Source organism: Pinus tabuliformis, chromosome J (assembly GCF_031772625.1).
Source record: "Pinus tabuliformis cultivar Carrire ecotype Pingquan chromosome J, CPIR1, whole genome shotgun sequence".
Classification (NCBI taxonomy): domain Eukaryota; kingdom Viridiplantae; phylum Streptophyta; class Pinopsida; order Pinales; family Pinaceae; genus Pinus; species Pinus tabuliformis.
The window spans coordinates 941260230-941280579 of record NC_142295.1 but is presented as its reverse complement, the minus strand read 5'-3'; the positions used below and the strand labels follow the sequence as shown (position 1 = coordinate 941280579).

At 33.2% G+C, this 20350-nt stretch overlaps 1 protein-coding gene across 2 annotated transcripts; it reads left to right on the top strand.

Moving 5' to 3' along the window:
- The first annotated feature begins 5661 nt into the window (after window positions 1-5661).
- Window positions 5662-20005, top strand: LOC149229882 (transcription factor bHLH118-like). Of its 2 annotated transcripts, none has more exons than XM_089375935.1 (3): window positions 5662-6652; window positions 6747-7106; window positions 19699-20005. In XM_089375935.1, exons 1-3 carry the CDS (start codon window positions 6278-6280, stop codon window positions 19711-19713), a joined length of 750 nt encoding a protein of 249 aa, XP_089232061.1. In that variant the 5' UTR covers window positions 5662-6277; the 3' UTR covers window positions 19714-20005. The 2 variants fall into 2 exon arrangements, with proteins under 2 accessions (XP_089232061.1, XP_089232062.1); XM_089375936.1 differs by lacking the exon at window positions 19699-20005 and adding an exon at window positions 7419-8008 and having other exon boundaries at window positions 6272-6652.
- The last annotated feature ends 345 nt before the right edge of the window (window positions 20006-20350 follow it).

The following is a 20350-nucleotide window of genomic DNA, read 5'->3' as shown; positions in this document are numbered from 1 at the left end:
ATTTCAAAAGATATAGTTTTTGTTTTGTTTTGTTTTGTTTTTGCTTTATTTTTTTGTTTGTTTTTGTTTTGTTTTGTTGTGGTTGCTTTTTTTCTTGCAAATTAAACTCTATTAATTCTAAAAAAGCATATTACATTAGAAAATGGGAACAACTAGAGTACAATTTATACATTCCTAGTATAAAATACTAGAGTGGTTCAAGGGTTTATCTTTAGTCCCCTTCATCCTATGAACATCAATCCATGCTACATCATTTTCAATAGTAGCTGAATATATAACTATTTGTTCTTTTTTTAGATGTTTCTATAGCTATCAGTTTTGCTGTGTTTAATACTTCTTTCACACTATCTAAATGATCAGAATCATGGGTGTGATTCTAGCCACAAATAGCTAGCATGATTATACCTATTGTTCTTTAATTTTCCTTTATTATACCTATTTTTCTTTCATTTCCGTTTACTGGAATGTTCTCCTCTATTGAGGGATGTGACGATGCATCAGAGGGCTAAAATGGATCTAGAGATATTGAGCTATCAGGAGATGTCATATGTTTCTTAGAATAATCATTTGCTTGACCCACAAAGTTCTTGGTACTAGTTGCTGGCTTCGAATCTTGACATCTACGACTTGGTTTCCTCAACACTTGAGAGCATAATGCCCCTTTAGGAGAAGGAAATACATTATTAAGGTGCCTAGGTTGTGGGCATATTTTGTACTTGAACAAATTTGTATTTTCATAATACAATAGTCAGATATACCCTTTGCCTTCCCACTTGAGGATGATTTTATCTTGTAAACCTTCGCTAAGATCCACTTCAACACATATGCAAACAAGGGTGATGAACCTGTTTTCCAATATTTCATTGTTTTATTTTAAAGAAGCAACCTATAGAATCTCCATTATCCTCTAGGACATCAGGCTAGATATAATAGAGGGGAAAGTTTGGGAGCCTAACCCAGATAAGAGCATGTAGAGACTTCATGGTAAGAGGCTTAAAATCCAGGGACCATGGCTAAATAAAAGTCATAGCATAACCCTAGAACTAGGGCCCCTAGTCAAAAACCTTCTACTGGTCTTCAATATTTTTAAAGAAAACCACAAAATAACCCTTCAAAAAAATAGCAAATCTATATTCTAGGACCAATTCTAGTAAACCAACTCTTAGAAGGAAGATGTCAAGGGAAAGAAGGCATTGCACTGACATACAATCATCCATTGTTTATATTCCTTCATCCTTATCTTGTTAATGGTATAATCCACCTTAAATGTTGGGGTCTTCGTAGAGTATTCTCCTACAAAAGCTTGACTTGAGAGGTCCTTGGATGTTTGAGAGCATGGTCCTAACCTTAGGGCATCCTTGAAAGACAAAGGTTTTGATGCCAAAGATTCCCTAACACTCCTGCACAACCTTTCAGGCATGCAACTATAGAGATAGTGGCATCCCTCTTGATTCCATAATCTTTGACACCTTTTTCCATCTTCAGTTTCCTCCCCTCGTAAAGGAGTTTCATCTCTCCCACAAGGATTCTCGTCCATTGTTGAATGTTGTTAACTAGCTCAACCAGAACATCTAATTCTATGAACATTAAATAAAGGGATTATCCAAGAATGAACCTAATAAAAATTGGAAATTTTAGTAGATCTAAGTCCCCAACAACTTTCATTTTCGGATACGATATTAGGTTAGAAATTAATGTTCTAGTTCAAAAGGTAGGCACTATGAAAGTGTCAAAACCACCCTAGGAACCAAGACTGGTTGGAAATTTTTGTCAAACACTTTTCACTATATCCAAGTACCTTCGTGAGTTGAAGGATCCCACAAAGGTCAATAATACGGAAATCATAGAAATTTGGATGATTAACTCCGTTGTCCATGTTGATATATGCTTCTTCACCTAGTTTGTGTTTCTCTGTGTAATCCACCATTTATAGCTTATAGACAAGGGATAGAGGAGGGATCAAAACCATCCCTAACTTTCGATTGGAAGATCGATATGCATAATCCCAAATGAACAACCATTTCACTAGCCAAGGGTCGATGAATCTAGAGGATCCTGCACTGTAGACTAGTCCCCCGCTCATATTATTCACCATCGAGAAATTTCTCCCTGATATATTTCAAAAGATATAGTTAATAAACATGTGAAAATATAATATGTACAATAAACTTGTTCTCTAAGCCCATTATCTTTCTCTAAAATCAATGCCATGAATATCACATAAAAAATAATGAAACTAAAAACATTGTAAAACATGCCAAAGAAAAATCAATGGCATGCATTTCACATCAAAAAAAATTAAACTAATTTTTTTATAAAACATGTCTAAGAAAAATACCAAGCTCGTATATATGTAACTATATGGGTTTTAATAAAATTAAATGTAAGAATTTCCATAGAGATGTGAAATTTATACAATTATAAATAATATTGCTAAAACCCAACATAAATTCATCTTAACTTTGAATCTTCCAAGAGTAAAGTGGAATCAAATCTCTCTATGTTTAAACATTTCCTGAAATTTTACACTAGAAAAAAGTTTACATTTTGAAAGATTTAATCCTCTAGATACTACACTAATAGATAAAATAAAATAAAAAAGCTTAAAACCATTAGGCTCACCTAAAGTGTTTGTAGTACCAATAATAGAGTGTATGATGCACCTGAAAATAATCTTATAAAACATGTCAAAGAAACATATCAAGCTCATATATATGTTGGAGAATCTAATTCCAACCACTTGCTAGGTGTAAAAACTATCCACCCAAGTGCTCTAGTTTAGTTTCAGTTGGTCCAATTTATTTCAGTGTCACTGCACTCATTTATTGTCAATTTCTCTAATGTAATCTTATTAAACTCATTCGTAAAAAAAAGTAATTCTCTACTCCGCAGCGTACATTTCTTGTCATGGTATCAGAGCTAGTTTGCATAAGAATCTTGGAAAAAAAAACAACATGAGTGAAGTGAAAGCATCAGACAGAAGTGGAAAGCCTACATAAAACTCTTTGAGAAAGCACCAAAAATTAAAAAAAAACCTCACAGGAAGAAGCCAAAAATAATTACGATTTAAAAAAAAATAAAAAAAATAATACTAAATGCACCCATTCCTAAAGAGCAAGTGTATTGAACTTGGAAAACTTACGAAATTCACCCCGAAAAAAAAGTGATTCAACGCTACCATTTAACATGAGGAAGTGCGTGATCGTTTACAGCTAAACGTTGTGTGTCCGGAGAAACGACAATGCAATTTCGTTTATAAAAATACGACGACTCCACCAAGTCGTTCGAAGTCTTCAACGTCAACAGGTCCATCCCCTCCACAAATTTTAAAAGGTCCATGTTCTTCATTCTTTATCCACGTTAAAGGTTGATATTTTTTAAAGAGTCGGAGAGCATCCTTTTAAAAGAGTTATTTCAAAAGCTTTTTAAAAGGGAGAATATTATATTTTCATACCTTCGTTGAAAAGGCTTTATTCAAAGGAAAGCACAAGGTTTTATATTAGCTTAATATAATATTTGAAATGTGGCGATATTGTGAAAGGATTTATGTGATTTATTAAAAAAGGACTCAATATTTTTTATGTTAGAAGTAATTTTTTTATATTATGTTATACTTAAAATAGAGGAGTTTTTACTATTGAAGAAAAGGAATTTGCTATTGAAACAAAAAAAAGGTTTTTATTAATTTTTTCTTTGAAGGAAGAAGTTGTTTCATTTTTTTGGAATTTTTTTTTTTAAAGAATTTTGTTTTAATTAAAAAGGTTTAAGAGGATTTGTGAAAGTATTTATGAGATTATCGTTATTGTGAGAATGATTGGGTAAGAGGATGAATTAAAACTATAACTATTGTTGTTAGAGTTAGAGTTAAGAGCAAAGAAACCATTATGGTTGCAGTTCAATTTGTTTGTTGAGCCACAACAAATGGGAAAATGATAGCAGTCTTTCTCTCATCGCAAATTCAAAGACATCTAAGGAGACCTCAGCTACCATTAAGAAGAGTTTTCGTGTAAGGGGGAGTAATCTAGTTGAATATAAGGAATTTGGTGAATCTCACTGTGCTCAGCCACAAGTGGATGATGAGTAAAGAATTTGTAGAAGAAGTAGAGAAGGAGCACATAAATGCTCATGAACCCCACTGTGCGCAACCACAAGTAGATGAAAATTTGGTGAATCTAGCAAATTGGCTTGCTAATTACAATTTGATGAATCCAACAATAGAGCTTCTTGATGACGATTTGGTGAGTCCAACAATAGAGCTTGTTGATGACAATGAAGCTGCCATTGGAGAAGTCAATGTTATGGTTAATTCAACAATTCAATTTGCAAATGTTAGATTTGATGAAAACTTGTTACCTAATGATGAATGGTTGCAGATGATGCAACAAAAACATGATATCGACATGTTGATATTTGGTGAAAGAGTCCCAAGTCTGAAAACCAAGTGGAAGAAAACATCCTTGAAGCAGTTGAAGAAATAGATGCAAAGAAGGAAACCCACAAAGAGAAAGTAATAGAGACATAGACAAAAATAGAGGCAGAGAAGGAAGCCCGCAAAGAGAAAGCAATAAAGACAGAGACATGAGCAGAGGAAAAGAAGGAAGCCCAAAATGAGAAAGCAATAGAGATAGAGACAGAGACAGATGAAGAGGCAGAGAAGAAAGATCTAATGGAAGAGAAGAAATAATAGAAAATGTGTTGTTATCCATATGTTTTTAGAATTACCATTGATTTCCAATGTGCAAGTAAACAAGACGATTACGAAAAACAATTAAATTTCTTTGAAGCATGGCTTGCAACACCATCTCTAGATAAGCTCTGCATAGAAGTTGCAGAAATGAATGTTGAAGACAACATGCATGATGAACACATCAATGAAATTTTTAGGTATTGGAGTTTTGAAGAGATAAGTTTTTATTCTCATCTTATGTTGCAACACATTGATGATGAAAAACGCACTAGATAAGATAATATGTGGCAACAACCCACATACAAGCCGTTTTTTTAAGAAGTCCAAGACATGCTTACACAGTTTAAGACTTGCACCAACAAATGAAGAAACTAAAGTTTGAATAATACAAGAAGAAGAATACATCTTAATTAATTTTTTATGTGGTTGTAATTAAGGAGGAGTGTTGGAGAATCTAATTCCAACCACTTGATAGGTGTCAAAACCATCCATAGAAGTGTCCTAAGTTCAGTTTCAGTTAGTCTAGTTTAGTTCAGTCTCATTGCAGTCATTTATTGTCAATATCTGCAACATAATCTTATTTAACTGATTCGTAATATTGAAAAAAAGAATCCTCTACTCCATAGTATGTATTTCTTGTCAATATATCTAATTACATAGATTTTAATAAAATTAAAAATAATAATATTTTGTAAAATTTATATAAATATAAATAATATTACTTAAAAAACAATATAATACATAATAGCTTAACATCTATTAAATATGAATAGCATTCAAATCTTTCTAAATTAAACCATTTTTAAAAGTTTTACACTAAAAAAAATATTTACATCCCAAAAAATGGATGGTCTAAACACTTACTACATGAAGAAAAGAAAAACTTAAAACCACTTTACCCACGTACAGATTGTTCAGAAACGCGTTTCTGGTATCAATATTAATTAGATGATGCACATGAAAATACTGTTTAAACAAAAGGATATGGCATCGACGAACATGGTATACAACTCATCAACTACCTGACTTTGAACACACGTTGAAATATCGATTGGTTATGATTATGATATTCTCTCTAACCATAACGAGGATTGATCCGCGTTCTTCCGCTAAAATGGTCCCATAAAGAAATACCACGTTTCTCGCGATGCCCGAAAACGAGATTTATCTTTATTCCAGATTTCTTAACTCTAAGCTGCTTTTGCCATCGATTTAGCTGGCTTTACGTTACCTACGTCAAAAATAAGAAGAATAAAAATACGTACCGTCAATAGTTTCCATGTAGGATATAATATTAATTGTTGTCGCATCAGATTGAGTTATGAGCCGTATTTTCATATAGTTAAATTATGATGTTCACACATGATCTGAGACACGCTCTTGTTTAGGGCGTTTTCCTGTTTGAGAAGAGATCCGTATTTTCCTTATTTCTTTATGTGATGTTCGGTTGTTTATCACGAATCGATTCGGGATTTTGTACTTTACTGAAGGCCGAACTGAAAGAGTACTAAAGCAGGTTGTCTGTAAATTTCTGGCAAAGTTCTTCTTCATTTTGAAATTAGGTTAATTAAGTTTTAGTTAAAGTCAAAGATGAGCATTCCTTCACCATTTTTCTCTTATAACGATGTTGCGAACAAGTTTGATGCCGGAAGCGTATCGAGTAATCCCAATCCATGTATACCAGCGCAAGATCCATTTCCATCGAGTTATAATATTGATCATTTTTCCCACCGATTTAATTTATTTGGTACCCACGACTCGGAAACCCTAGCCGGCTTTTCCAATCCCCTAATGCAAACATTCTGCAATTCAAGTTCTCCAACTGATGGTCTGTGTCGGAATAGATTAGCACGCTCCATCACGGAAGACAAAAGAAATCACAAAATGATTGAAAGGCAACGTCGTAAAGAAATGAAAGTGCTTTTTTCACAGCTTAGATCATTACTCCCGGAACATAATCTCCGGGTATGTTTTCTTCTGCTCAATATCTAGGGTTTTGAGACACGAACAATATTCTGTATAGTTTTATCCAATGAAAGTTGAATGCTCTGTTGTGCAGGGAAAACGAACGGCGGCAGAACAAGTACTGGAAACTGTGAATTACGTTTACCATCTACAGCAACAAGTCAAAGAACTTTCAGCCCAAAGAGAGAAAATGAAGGTTAACTCTGACCAAAATGCAAAAGTTTCGTTGGAGAAATTTTGCAATAAAACTGTGTCTTTCGGAGGATCGGATCGGGAAGACCCTGCAGTGAAAATAAACTCCGTGGGTTCGGGTGTCCAGATCTGGACGAACATTCTGGAACGTGATATCGTGTACTCTGATATTCTTTTGGCTTTGGAAGAAGATGGGCTTGAAGTCGTGAGTGCTGCTTCATCTGCCATTAACAACAGAGTTTATCATACCATACATGCCAAGGTAGTTTCTTATACTCATTGTCACTGGGTAACATAACATTCTTCTTCTACGAATAAGATAATCTTAACTCTCACGAAAAACCACAGGAAAACATTTACGCCACTAAAAATTCAAATTCATAGTTTTTATGTGGACCCTTTGTTTGCTTGAAAAACAAGGTTAAGAAAAACTCTTTGATTTTTATTAGGATGCCTTGTTTTTTTTTTAGGTTCACACATTCTACATGGACATCTCTTTCATGCATGATTAAAAGCAAATTTCTCCTCTGCCAGCAATAAGCACATATGTTTATATGTTTTTTCAACGATGCAGGTGCTTGATCTGAATACTTTTAACATGCACACCCTTTACCAGAAACTTTGGCATTTGATAAGCACTCACCAAACCAAGAATGAGGATTTAAGGACCACTGAAGCTCGCCCACAATGTTTTGTAAAGCATTAATGAATGTTTTCAAAGGTCGGTCAAGCTTATATTATGCATCTAGCTTAATCTAAATACCTATCTGTCACAAGTGCTTGGTTGATATGGCGAATCACAGTTTTGTCAGAAATGCATATCGAGGAATCAACTCGTTCAAGGTTGTCAGAAATATTTGGTTAATGAACTGAATCGCATATTGGTTAGAAATGCATATCCAGTGATTGAGTTGTTGAAGGTTCTAAATAAATAGAATAAATCTGGTCACTCGAATAGCTGATAGATAGAAAGGAATTTAGGGAGAATCGCAGCCATGTTTGAATTTAAATAGATAGAGTATTTTTATTTACCATGTTAGAAGAAGGCCACGTAGGATCAGAGAAATTAGCATTTTGGAGCAGAAGCTTTTTGAACAAGATTGGTACATTAAAAACCTTCGGGACATTTTTGGAGAAACTAAGATGAGCATGATTATGTTAAATGAACTAAGCAACTACTATCCGTTAAGAAATGAAAACAAATGCAGTATTTACCGTGAATAAAAGCCTTTAAAACACTTATATATGACATTATCATTGAACAACTGCATTGCGAACAAAGCAACATACAGCCACTCGGGACTCGGGAGGGTGAGTCTTCCCTCTCTTTACGTTTCTCCCCTGCCACATAATAAGGTGGACTTTTGTTGAAATACTCATTTAGCTTCAAAAGTTTTCAGTGTACGTTAAAGAATTTCTTCAGCAACTTAACCAGCAACTTGAACTCCATTGACTTCAGTACATCAATAGATTAATATAATTTTTGGTAAACTTTATGGAAATTCTAGAAATGGTCGTAGAATATTTCTGAAATTGAATAGGGGAGAGGATTACAGAATATTTCTGAAGTTTAATGGAAAGGAGGGAAGTTAAACAAATAAATTTCTTATTAGATATCATTTTTAAAAAACCAATAAAATGCAACTATATTAAATAATTTGATTTTCCATTCAATGCAACTATATTAAATAATTTGATTTTCCATTCATACCGTTTATATAATGGTAAGTTGAATTAAATAATTAAAATAAATTAATATATTATAATAATGTTAATTATATATATATATATATATTTTTTTTCTTCTAAATTCTAAAAACTATATTAAAAAATTAATTTTCTATTTATACAATTTATAAGATGATAAGATTTCAAGTTAGCATTTGTTAAATTTAAATTTGATTTCCTAATCCTCCACCCACCAATAACAATATGTAAATAAATCAGATAAATTTGTATGTTATAATAATGTTAATTATAATTTAATTTAGGTTTTTATCGAGATTCTAGTAGTAAGTATTTTTATAAAGTTTTTTATATCTTAGAGAAATCGAGCCTTTGTGACATGCAGTTGGATTATAGTAGTAAATATTTTTATAAATCTCTAGTGTTTATGGTATGTGTTTTTTGAGTAACAATGACATAAATTTGAAACTGAAATATTAGATTTTTTAATTTTCTCAAAATTCATATTACTTTGATTCCAAATAAGTTACTACTTAAAAATATAAATTTATAATTAAAATTAAATTTATAATAAATTTAAATTTATTTACATCTTTTAATAAGTTTATTTATTATAATATTATATTTTAAAAAAATTATTTTTATTATTCACTTTTTAAAATAATTAATGTTTAAAATTCATATCAATATTAGCATGGTTTATATATAAACTTATTACAATATATTTCTCCCCTTTATTTAAATTCAATTATTTTCAAAATTTCTTAAAAAATAATTTTATATTATATTTATCATTTTAATATTAAAAAGAAAAATATATATTTAAAATTAAATGATCCAAAGAAAATAATATTTCATTGTTCATTTCTTTTTAATATGGCAAAGACCGACGGAATGGGATCAGAGAATCAGTCCTGAGACTCAACTACTGTTTATCAGAGAATTAGATTCGAGGAAAATCAAGATACGGCCAGGCAATGATATCCTAAGATGGGGTAAGGCCACGCAAGGTATGTTCACAGTTAAAGAAGCTTATTACTGGTTCACCAAGGAGGATCGAGAGGAGGAACCAGTGGATTGGAAAAAGCTTTGGGAAGGTAAATGGTGGCCAAAAGTAACTATTTTCGCATGGTTAGTGTGTAGAGAACGGATCTTGACGTGGGATCATATGCAGAAAAGAGGAATGTTTGGCCCATCTCGGTGTTATCTATGTAATAATGATTTCGAGAACCAGGAACACTTGCTGAATAGGTGTCTGTATACTCAGAGTTTGTGGGAAGAACTACGAGTTCTCTTTGGGCAGGTGAATCGGGATCCTCATAGTATAAGGAATACCATTTTACAATGGGGAAAAGGCAATTTTCATAGCAGACTGGTTAGGAGGATATGGAGTTTGGCGCTTGGGTTCGTAATTTGGGAGGTGTGGAAAGAACGTAACCGACGCATTTTTAAAGATCGAAGTTGCCATGTAGTAAGAATATGGGATGAGGTCTGCCGCTCGATTAAAGAGACGGTCTTGTCTGAAACTTGGCGGGAGGAGGATTGGAAATTAAACTTGGATGAGCAACGAATAGTAACCCAACTGAACATAGACTTTACCATGTTATATCCTAACACTGATAGGAGTAGTCGGTATAGTATGCAGAGCCCAAATCATTTTCGGTTCCCAGGAGACAACCGAATTAAATTGTCTTTTGATGGTGCATCAAAGGGCAATCCTGGGGAAGCTGGATGGGGTGGTATTTTCCGTGATAGCAGGGGCATCTCACTATGGGCATATGCTGAATGGGGCGGCGAAATGTCAAATAATGAGGCAGAGCTTTGGGGAATTTATCATGGTATTCGAATTGCCGCGAGGAATGGATATCAGAACCTAGATATAGAAGGCGACTCCCAGCTTGTAATTGACATGTTACGGAAATTACAGGGGGGTAAAACCTGGGACCACGTAGCAAAGAGCTGGAGGACGGCTGCGATTATACAGGATATTGAAGGTCAGATGAGGCGGGTGGACTATATTACAATCAATCATGTTTTGCGACGAGGCAATAGAGCGGCCGATTACTTGGCCAATTGGGCATGTGGGGGATCGAATCGGGTGTTGGATGGAAGCTGGGTGGCATTACAGGAGGAGCCGCGGTGGCATGACCTGGCAGCTATATTACGGCAAGACAATCATGAGGCGAATGGGGTGGATAGGACTGCTTAGCTGCCTTCCTATAATGATTTTGAACGGAAACGACAAGCGCATTTATGATGACACTGGAGGTCTGAAGAATAGAAGTGGTAAAATTTTAATATGGCGGAATGAATATCTGCAGGCATGCGACGACATGCTCATCCCAAGGACGATTGCAGGGCAGGTACTGAGGTGGGAGCGCGGTGGCGTTAGGAGGACAGGGATCGCATCACATCAGGATCCAAGACCTGCAACGTGTAATAATGAGCAGGCTTGGGCAATAACTAACACTCCCGTGGGAAGGTGGTCGCGCGGGGTTATCATGCTGCATGGACGAGTTATGAGTTTGCGTGATGGTAGATGGAGAGCGGTAGATCTAATACCTGTGGCTAGTCGAGCGGGAGTAGGATTCATAGTCACTCTGCATACAAGACCAGAGTGGGAAGGAGGTCTGCTGTTAGTGTTGGAGCAGAGTCGGGTGAACTGGTTGCTAAGGATAACGACCTTCTTGCGTACCATTATGGCAGATAATCCAGGCCGCAGTGAAGGTAGGAGAACCCGTAGTCAGGGAGCCACTATGGAAGAGAAAGGGAAGCAGGTGGTTGATGAATCCTTGCCTCCCATTTACCTGGATATACCAGAAGATTCGGAAGAGTTGGAAGTGGATATTCGGGAGTTTTTTGCAGAGGATAATCAGCGCAAGACCTCGGGTGGAAAAGTTGGCAAGTGGATGAGACATTCGGTTCCAGTGGACGCCAGGGACGATACAGAGATTGACTCGGAGGATGATGAAGAGGAAGACGATGGACGGCAAGGTAGAGGTCGAGGGCGACGGGGGCGAGGAAGAGTGCGGGGTAGAGGGAAGTTTGTAGGGCGAGGACGGAACCGAGCTTATGAGGATGGCTCAGGCAGTGGGGTTCGAGGTCGGGGAAAAAAGGATATGCGGCGGAAATTACAGGAGGCAGAGGTGGCCTACACAAAGGAAACCAATTACAAAATACGGAGGATTATAGATAAGTTGGAAGAAGAGGCAATGCAGGATCAATCTGACCCTGAGATGGCAGATTGGGAGACCTATCTCCCTGATCCGGGACATACCAGAGGGCGGATGTCCCTCTATAAGTAGTCCTTGCATGTATATTGGGGTATGAAACGTTTACTCGCCAAGGCCCTGGAACAAGTAGCAGTTGAAATGGTGGAGCTAGCTCAAGGCATGCCTACCTTTAAAAGAGAACTGAAGAATATACAAATGACTCTTATCATGCAGGATAGGAAGATGGATCAGCTGATCCAGTTGTTCAAAGACAGTGGAATAGCGGTTAAGACAGAAAATGCAGTCAAGAGTGATGCCATGAAGCAGTAGACATGCCAGCTGCTGACAAGAGGTTCTTTGCATGAAATTTTTGCCATTTTCAGATAGTAGATGTTTTGTTTACAGTGCTGAACAGTATGGTTATATTTCCAGCTCTTAATAGTATGTTTTTAGGTAGAATAGCGGGTTTTTTAGTATGGTTTGACAAACTGAACTTATACTTCTTTTGGATGGCGGTTATATACTTTCGAAGGCCACCCGGTTTCCCTGTTGGGCGGGTGGCACCTTGTATATGTACATAGTTTTTATTTTAGTAATAGAATTTTACCTCAGCTTACAGAAAAAAAACACTGTTATTATTCAGAAAACAATAGAAGTTAGGTCAACACTTTCTATTCACAGGAACTTGGGCAATCTCGAACTTCAAATCTGGTTGCCATCATTAAATATTGAACCAATAATATTAACTTCTTTATCATTGATTAGAAAAGAGACGTTGCACTATTTATAATTTGAACCCATCAATAACCACTTACTATATAAGATGCTTTTTGTAGAGGCAAATTATTCTTAAGTAATTAATTTGTTTGAGTATTTGATTCATTCAACATATGCTTCAAAGAGATAGATTCAGGGCTATATAAATGTGTTTGAAAGAAGCGTATCCTATACTTTTTACAGTTTACAAATTTTCCCAAACATTACATAGAGTCAATGTCTGTCTATTTACGTGTTAAATTTAAAAATTTGTATAATTTTTTAAAGTAGGATTCAAAACCAAATATAATATTTAGAAGCATAGCGGTTAAACTCATGTATGTGAAAATATATTGAAACATAAAATCTTGAGTTGTAAGTTTTTTTTTATTAATTTAATGTTTTTAAAATTAATATTTTTTTATTAATTTTTATAATTTAATGTTTTTATAATTAACACTTTTTTTTATTAATTTCTATAATTTAATGTTTTTATAATTAACACTTTTTTTTATTAATTTTTATAATTTAATGTTTTTATAATGGTGTTAATGTTAGTGTAGTATTTATAATAATTTATTAATATTTTATGAAAATAAAATACAAATTTTATTTTAAATGTTATGAAAATTATTATTATTATTATTATTGTAATGACTCTTAAATTAGCCTTATTCATTTTTACTTTAAATGTCTTTGTTATGTACACTTTTACTTATTTTCCGTCATGTACCATAATACAATATGGAAGCCTATTATAATTTCTCTTTTTCTTATCTAATATGATTTCATTAATTACAATAATGTGGATTCTTAATATAAACATTCTTTTCATTCTAATTCTATTATTATTTTTAATAAATTCAACATAAAAATGTGAAAATAGTATAATTTAGAGGTAAATGTGAAAAATAGTATAAGTTAGATTACCTCTAGTATTTATCTTTTTACTAGTTTTCTAATTAATAAAATCCATGGCCTCCATGGCCTCTAGGAAGAATGAATATTGATGTCAAAAATATTATTATATGAATGATTCATGACATTTAAATTAAAAAGAACACAATTATGTAATAATATAATATTGGTTTTAGATTTAGATTATACACCTATACAATAAAATAATATTAGTTTTTGGTTTTAGATTTAGATTATAAGGTTGGAGGTTTTTTTAGGAGTTAAAATATTTTCTTTATTTAATGAAAAGAGATTTAATTACATGATCTATATATTTATAATAAAATTTCAAGAATTTTTGAAATAAAAGTTTTGCAAATACTTCTACAAATTCCTCTATAAAGTTCTATGACTCTTGTTTTGTTTTCTTTCATGTTACTTTGACCCTTATTTTATTTTTCCTTTCAAATCATTTCCATTTAACTTCCATTTGTTTCTTGTAGGATGTTTTTTCTTTGTACACAAATTTTTCTTAAACACTTTGTCTTATCTTCTAATAGCTTCTATAATAAAACACAATGCCTCTCAATAATTTCATTCTTTCATATTTTCTATGGATTAATCAATTTAAAAATGTATCCTTTGAACCAAAACATGCTACCTATTTCAAAATACTATATGTAAATTTATTTATAAACTGTCTCTTTATTCCCAGTGGCTAAAGCCCTATTTTTTCATCAGTACAAAACTACTTAAAACTATTCCTTCATATTTTCTATGGATTAATCAATTTAAAAATGTATTCCTTGAACCAAAACATGCCACCTATTCCAAGATACTATATGGAAATTTATTTATAAACTCCCTTTATTCCCAGTGGCTACAAGGCTTATTTTTCATCTCTACAAAACTACTTAAAAGTCTAAGTTGGTTCCTTAATTGTCCATAGACATGTGGGAATATAGAAACTATTTATGCTTCTTTTCTTCAAGCTTTCTCCTACTATGGAGATGTGTAGAGGTAGTTTTCTTAGGTTCTTCTCTACATAACCTACTAGTAAGGTACTTATGGTAGCTAGAAAACCTTCTCTATGTTTTAAGAATATGAATATCCATTCCTTCCTTTTCAATATGCAATTGGTTATAATCTTTGAGTCTATTTTAAAGCATAGAAGAACAAATTTCAAAAATTTATGTCTTCTATCTTCCATGAAACCTAAATTCTCTAAGATAAATAGAGTTATATTGAATTCCTAGACGATCTTTCCTAACATAAAACGTAGTGTTAGGTACTATGTATGGACCCGAAAATATATAACACTATGTTTTACCATCTCTCCTGGTTCTTCCTTTATAACTTCGGTTATGTTCTTCGTCATATTATAAGAAATATATGTTAGCTTAGTTTTCTCGCTAATGCATGTGTTCTTTCTCTTCTCTTTCTGTCCAAGCTATATTTTGTTGAAACATTCTTTCTTTCTATAGTGACTCTCCTTCCTATCTCTTGTTGCAGTAAGGTTGATTTTTTCACTAGTCTATGAAACCCAATGCTATTGTGATTGCGCCAAGAGGCGCTCTACAACCCAGAACATGAGGTTGCACTTAGGTGGATTCTTTCACTAGTCTATGAACCCTAATGCTATTGTGATTGCCCCAAGAGGTGCTCTACAACCCAGTACATGAGGTAGATGTTGTCACGTAAAGTTACATTAAAAAAAATAAAAAATAAAAATATATGTCCCCCAATTAATAAAAAACAAAGAATACCACGGATTTGTTATCACATAACCTTATGTTTAAAAAAATAAAATATGTGTAGGTTAATTGATAAAAAATAAAGAATATGAGGGAGATGTTGTCATTAAGTTAAAAAAAAATTAAAAACATATGCTAGCTAATTATTGAAAAATAAAGAATAATATTGAATATGCAGGTTAATTAAACTTTTAGCAAAAAGAAAGTATATACAATTATATGTTAATCGCAAAATGGATAGTAAGTGTGGACAAAATTCAAGAAAATAAAAAGAGTATAAGGTTCGTTTAGAAAAGGAGTACCCTTCCCGAAGTTAAGGTATGTTTATTCTTCAAAAGTTCTTAATCTATATAATTTGTAACCTATAATAATGAATTGAAATGATTTGTTCACCACAACAAACTCACCAAACTATAAATCTTATGAACAACTTATTCCTCATTCCAATTAGATTAAGATTGTAATGTAAAAACCCATTGTAATGTTATTTGTCGAAATGTGAAACTAATAAATCACAAGTCATCTCTTATTACATGTAAAATGTGAGGTGAAACTGAATTGGAATTGTAATAGCTACAAAAATAAAATGTTGTATGAAAAAATTAAGTTGGTGTGAGGTAAATTTTATCAAAATAAAAAATAATTAGTATATCATAGTTAAATATTTTTTCAAAGTAAAAAACAATAAATATTTCCAACATAGATCCATCTTAACTCTTGATCTATCAAGCCCCCAAGGGATCAAATCTCTCAAGGTGCAAACCTTTCTTCAAGTTTTGCACTCAAAAAAGAGGTTTGCACCTTGAAAGATTTGATCCCTCTTGGCACTTGATCCGAATTTAAGATGGATCTATACTTGTTATATTTCAAACACCATTCACTTAACATTCACTCCATCCAACAAGAAGAAAAATTCTCACACAACCCAAAGCTTTTAAGCCATAACGAATTGTATCCCACTAAGAAAAGGAGCATGTCATTGCACAAATAAGAAAATGAACATATAAGTGATTGACTAGATAATATTATAACCCCACAAAAAGATATGTAGTGTACTTTTTTCTACTGAAATGAATTGCTTCTCAACCTAGAAATAATCTTTAATGCATTTACTGCATACATGAACTCTATATCAACAACAATGTCATTAATCTAAGGACCTTTATAAGAAATAATAATCTTTCATCGAACAATTGTTTTTAAATTATCATAAACATCTTAAAAAACTCTCTCCAAATTCATTAATCTTTGTACACCAACCTTCAAAACATATTCAAAAAGCCTTTTTTTCATAAGATCTTGAACAACAACTAAAATACTCGTATTAAAACTTTTGTTTTTTCCTATATTTTTTCCATCATCATCATAATTTAAATTCTCGTATTATGATTATTTCTTATTATGATTTCTTTCTTTCTTTCTTTTTCTTATGGATTTTTTTAATAACGAAAAATCATATTAGCATTAAAATTGTTTATATATGGTAATGATGCATCTTATATTAAATTGATTGATAAATTTGTATCAACACTTCATTATAAACTACTTAAACCGGGGTAGTTGAATACTACATTTAATGTCTTTTAGTGGCCTTGGATTTAAGTGTTCAAGCCTTCTATGGGATGGTTGGAGAGATAAAATTATTGTGCGATTCTGATAATAATGGGAATTTTAATAATTCTAAATGCAGTCGATGGTTTAATGTTTTTCGATTGATTCAATAACTGTTTACAGGTGATGGTTTCCGGGTTGAGTCAATAGCTTTTGGCGAGTGAGGATTTCTGGGTTGTATCAATAGCTGTATGATTTGCTTATGGTTTGTGAATTACATGCATAAATGCTTACATTGTAAAAGTACACTTATGATAATGAAGCATACGTAGATTTCCTAATTTAAGTTGTATAGTTTTTAATGATATGGTGAGGATGCAAGGAAATGTCAATACCCATCATAAGCTTAAAATTACACCCAATACGAACAGTGCGTTATGAACATTTTGTGGAAATCCAAATGGTAATGAAAACTATTGCTAAGTGCACGATTCATTCAATTAGTAAGAGCTCGGATCAAGACATATAAGAATAATTGCTCACCAGATATTAGGATGTTAATAGATGAATAGAGAATCAGAGACTGTTAGAAGAGAGCCGGGGATAACAATGCCATATTAGAATGGGTGTGAGCAAAAATCGAAATACCAGCTTTGAATCTCATCTTGATATCGGAAGAGGAATTATTTACACATTCCATGCAAAGTCCAAATTAATAGTCCGAAACTGTATCCTCTCGGTAGGCAATTATTTGTGGAATGTGAACCTCAGATGCTAAACAATGAGAGGCAGCCATTGAATTTCAGTAGGTGAGACAGCAAAAATAATATATTCATGTAACACCAGCAAATCAAAGCGCACCAACAAATCAGAGGACAATCACAGACAGCTCTTGGTTGCCAACAAATCAGAAATCTACAGCCAGACATTTGAGATAGATAAACCAAGAAAACGCACTTTAAAATGATGATTGAATTAGTTCTTGCACCATTCTTTCCACTAGACGAATGGAAGTCTTACACTGTGGGTAGTTTTAAGTGTCGGAGATATTAACTTTTATTTGTCTTTTTGTGTTGTGTATTTTGAATAATATTTCTAATTATAAAATGTATTTGTTCTTTTGTCTGGTGTATTTTGAATGATATTTTTAATTATAAAAGTATTGCTTATTGTAATGGTTATATAATTTATTGAATTGGCCGTTAGTTAGTTGGATTGGAGAGATTTAGTATAACTAAATTAACTCTCAGTTACTATTTGGTTTAATTATTTTCTTAATTAATTGATTATGTGATTAATATAGTATTTATATTTTACAACGATACTTATATATTTATACGTGTGAAATTATTGATATTTAATATAAAATAAAATATATATTAAATTGATATTAGATTTAACTCAGTGTAACTCCAAAACATGTGAGAAATGTTGTTTATTTATTTATTTATATAAATACGAATAATTAAATATATATAATTTATAATTAAATTAGCATTAAATTACCATAAAAGTAAATACATTAAATCACCATAAATGTGTGAGAAGTAGATACATTTTTTGCGCAATTTGTTTGTGAGAAGTGACCATAAATGTGTGAGAAGTAGATACATTTTTTGTGCAATTTGTTTGTGAGAGAGATACTGGAAGAGTCCATACTAAGTGACCAAGAACAAACTTGGATACTGTGTTTTTCTTTCCGTTCTTACATTCGTCAAGAATCCATGGGTTTTCATTCCAAGTTAACACACCTCAAATAGTTTAGAAGAGAATTAAATATTTTTGACCAGCAGTAACTTCTGTGCAGACATATTATAGGCTGGATTTGTGAAGAGAGCAAACCATGGGCTTGGGAATATATTTTTGCACCAGAGTAGATTTTTAGGAGCTCTTCTGAATTAATAACTGAAGAACAAAAGAACTAGATTCGTGTGTCCTATGTTGGTGAACATATTCAAGGAACAGAGTCGCATGAGTTCTTGCTCCCAACGTTTGGAGAATCACGTTTCTTTTTGAAAGCATCGATGGACAATCGTGTTTCTTCTGATAATACATTTGAAAGCATCAACGATGATAGATCGAGACCTGCCAAGTTTGATGATTCTCATGGTGGCTTCCAATGCAAGTGCTGGCGATGTCCATCCTCTTTACGGTAACTGTGAAAAAACTAGTATTGCGTTGAAGACACTTCTTTCAACTTGCAAAGTTCTGGTAAATGGTGCTTCCATCAGGTGTTTCTTAGTTAGAAGCACAGTACAACTTTACTGTTGTCAAATAGATATGCAAGGTACTGGAACATACTGACGATGTAAGTCAATTTCCCGAACTCACCACCTAGCTCAGCGTCAATTCAAACCCCGAATAATGGCTGACTCATAAGAAAAAATAGTGTTTGTGTTGAATGTGTAATTTCAACGCAGACGTACATCGGCAGAAAACGTTCACCAAACCCGCCTGAGATTTCTCGGGCCACTTTCCGGCAAAGTCATTTTCCGTATATTTGAACCCGATGCAATATGGTGCAGAGGCGTGGCTCTCCCCATACGTAAGCAAGTTTGACATTCTAGGGAGATAAAGCTCTGCAGAAAACAGCGTCCCTATATTCTCCTCCACCGTTCGATTATTTCCATCGCTCTCCACCGTCGATTGTCCGAAGATGCATACGAGCCTGCAGTAAATGTTGCGTGGAGTAAAATAAAAGTTTGGTTGACTGCAGATTTTTTTAATGAACCTGCAGTAAATGTTGCGTGGAGTAAAATAAAAGTTTGGTTGACTGCAGATTTTTTTAATGAAGACATTTAATGAAAGTAGGTGAATATTGAAGTTTTTATATACAGCGCGTAAGTTTTTTTTTATGACGAAGGTAGGGTGCATTTAAAAAAGGCATGGTAAGTTTGTTTTTCTTTTACGCAATGTAATATTCAAAAAAAACAAAGGAGCTCGTATATTATGTTTTTTGTTGGTTGACTTTTTGTAATGAAACTTGAGGTTTGCACAGCAGTGCAATAGGTGAATGAAAAAAATGGAGACAAGCATTGTGTAATGCGAAGGCAAATATGGCACAACAGTGCATAAAGACAGAGAGGAGCGCACAAGTTTTCAGAAAGGTTTTAATGTGACCAGTGTATGAAGTAAAGAACGCATGGTGTGAGTTTTTTTTATATAAGTGAATGTAATGAAATTTTTACTGTGTATGTAAAAAATTTGTTTTATAGCAGTAATGTAAAAAGGGTTTTACTGCAGTAAACCCAGCTCAGTAAATTCTCAGGTGGAAACAGAGTTTTGTAGAATGAATTATTTTTGGTGAATCCCTCTAAGCAAAGAGGATTAATATGTATCAGACATTTTGTTTTAATCAATAGAAATGTTTTTATGGTGGTGAAATACTCTGTTTCTCAATAATTTTTTTTTAAAGCTTCCTTGTGCACAAAAAATCCTGGAAAGGTAGAAACAGAGCATTGTCTCTGTGTGTGGAGTTTTAGTTTTATTTTCTTTGTTTTTGGGATTTTATCAGAAAAATCCCCAACAGTGGTATCAGAGCAGGCTTAGGCTCTTTGAAAGTGTTCAAGAAGCTGAAGAGAGGAGTCTTTTGTTGCAGCGGTAGATCTTCTCCAGCAGAGTGAAGGCTCAGTCAAGAAAATACTCAGGTA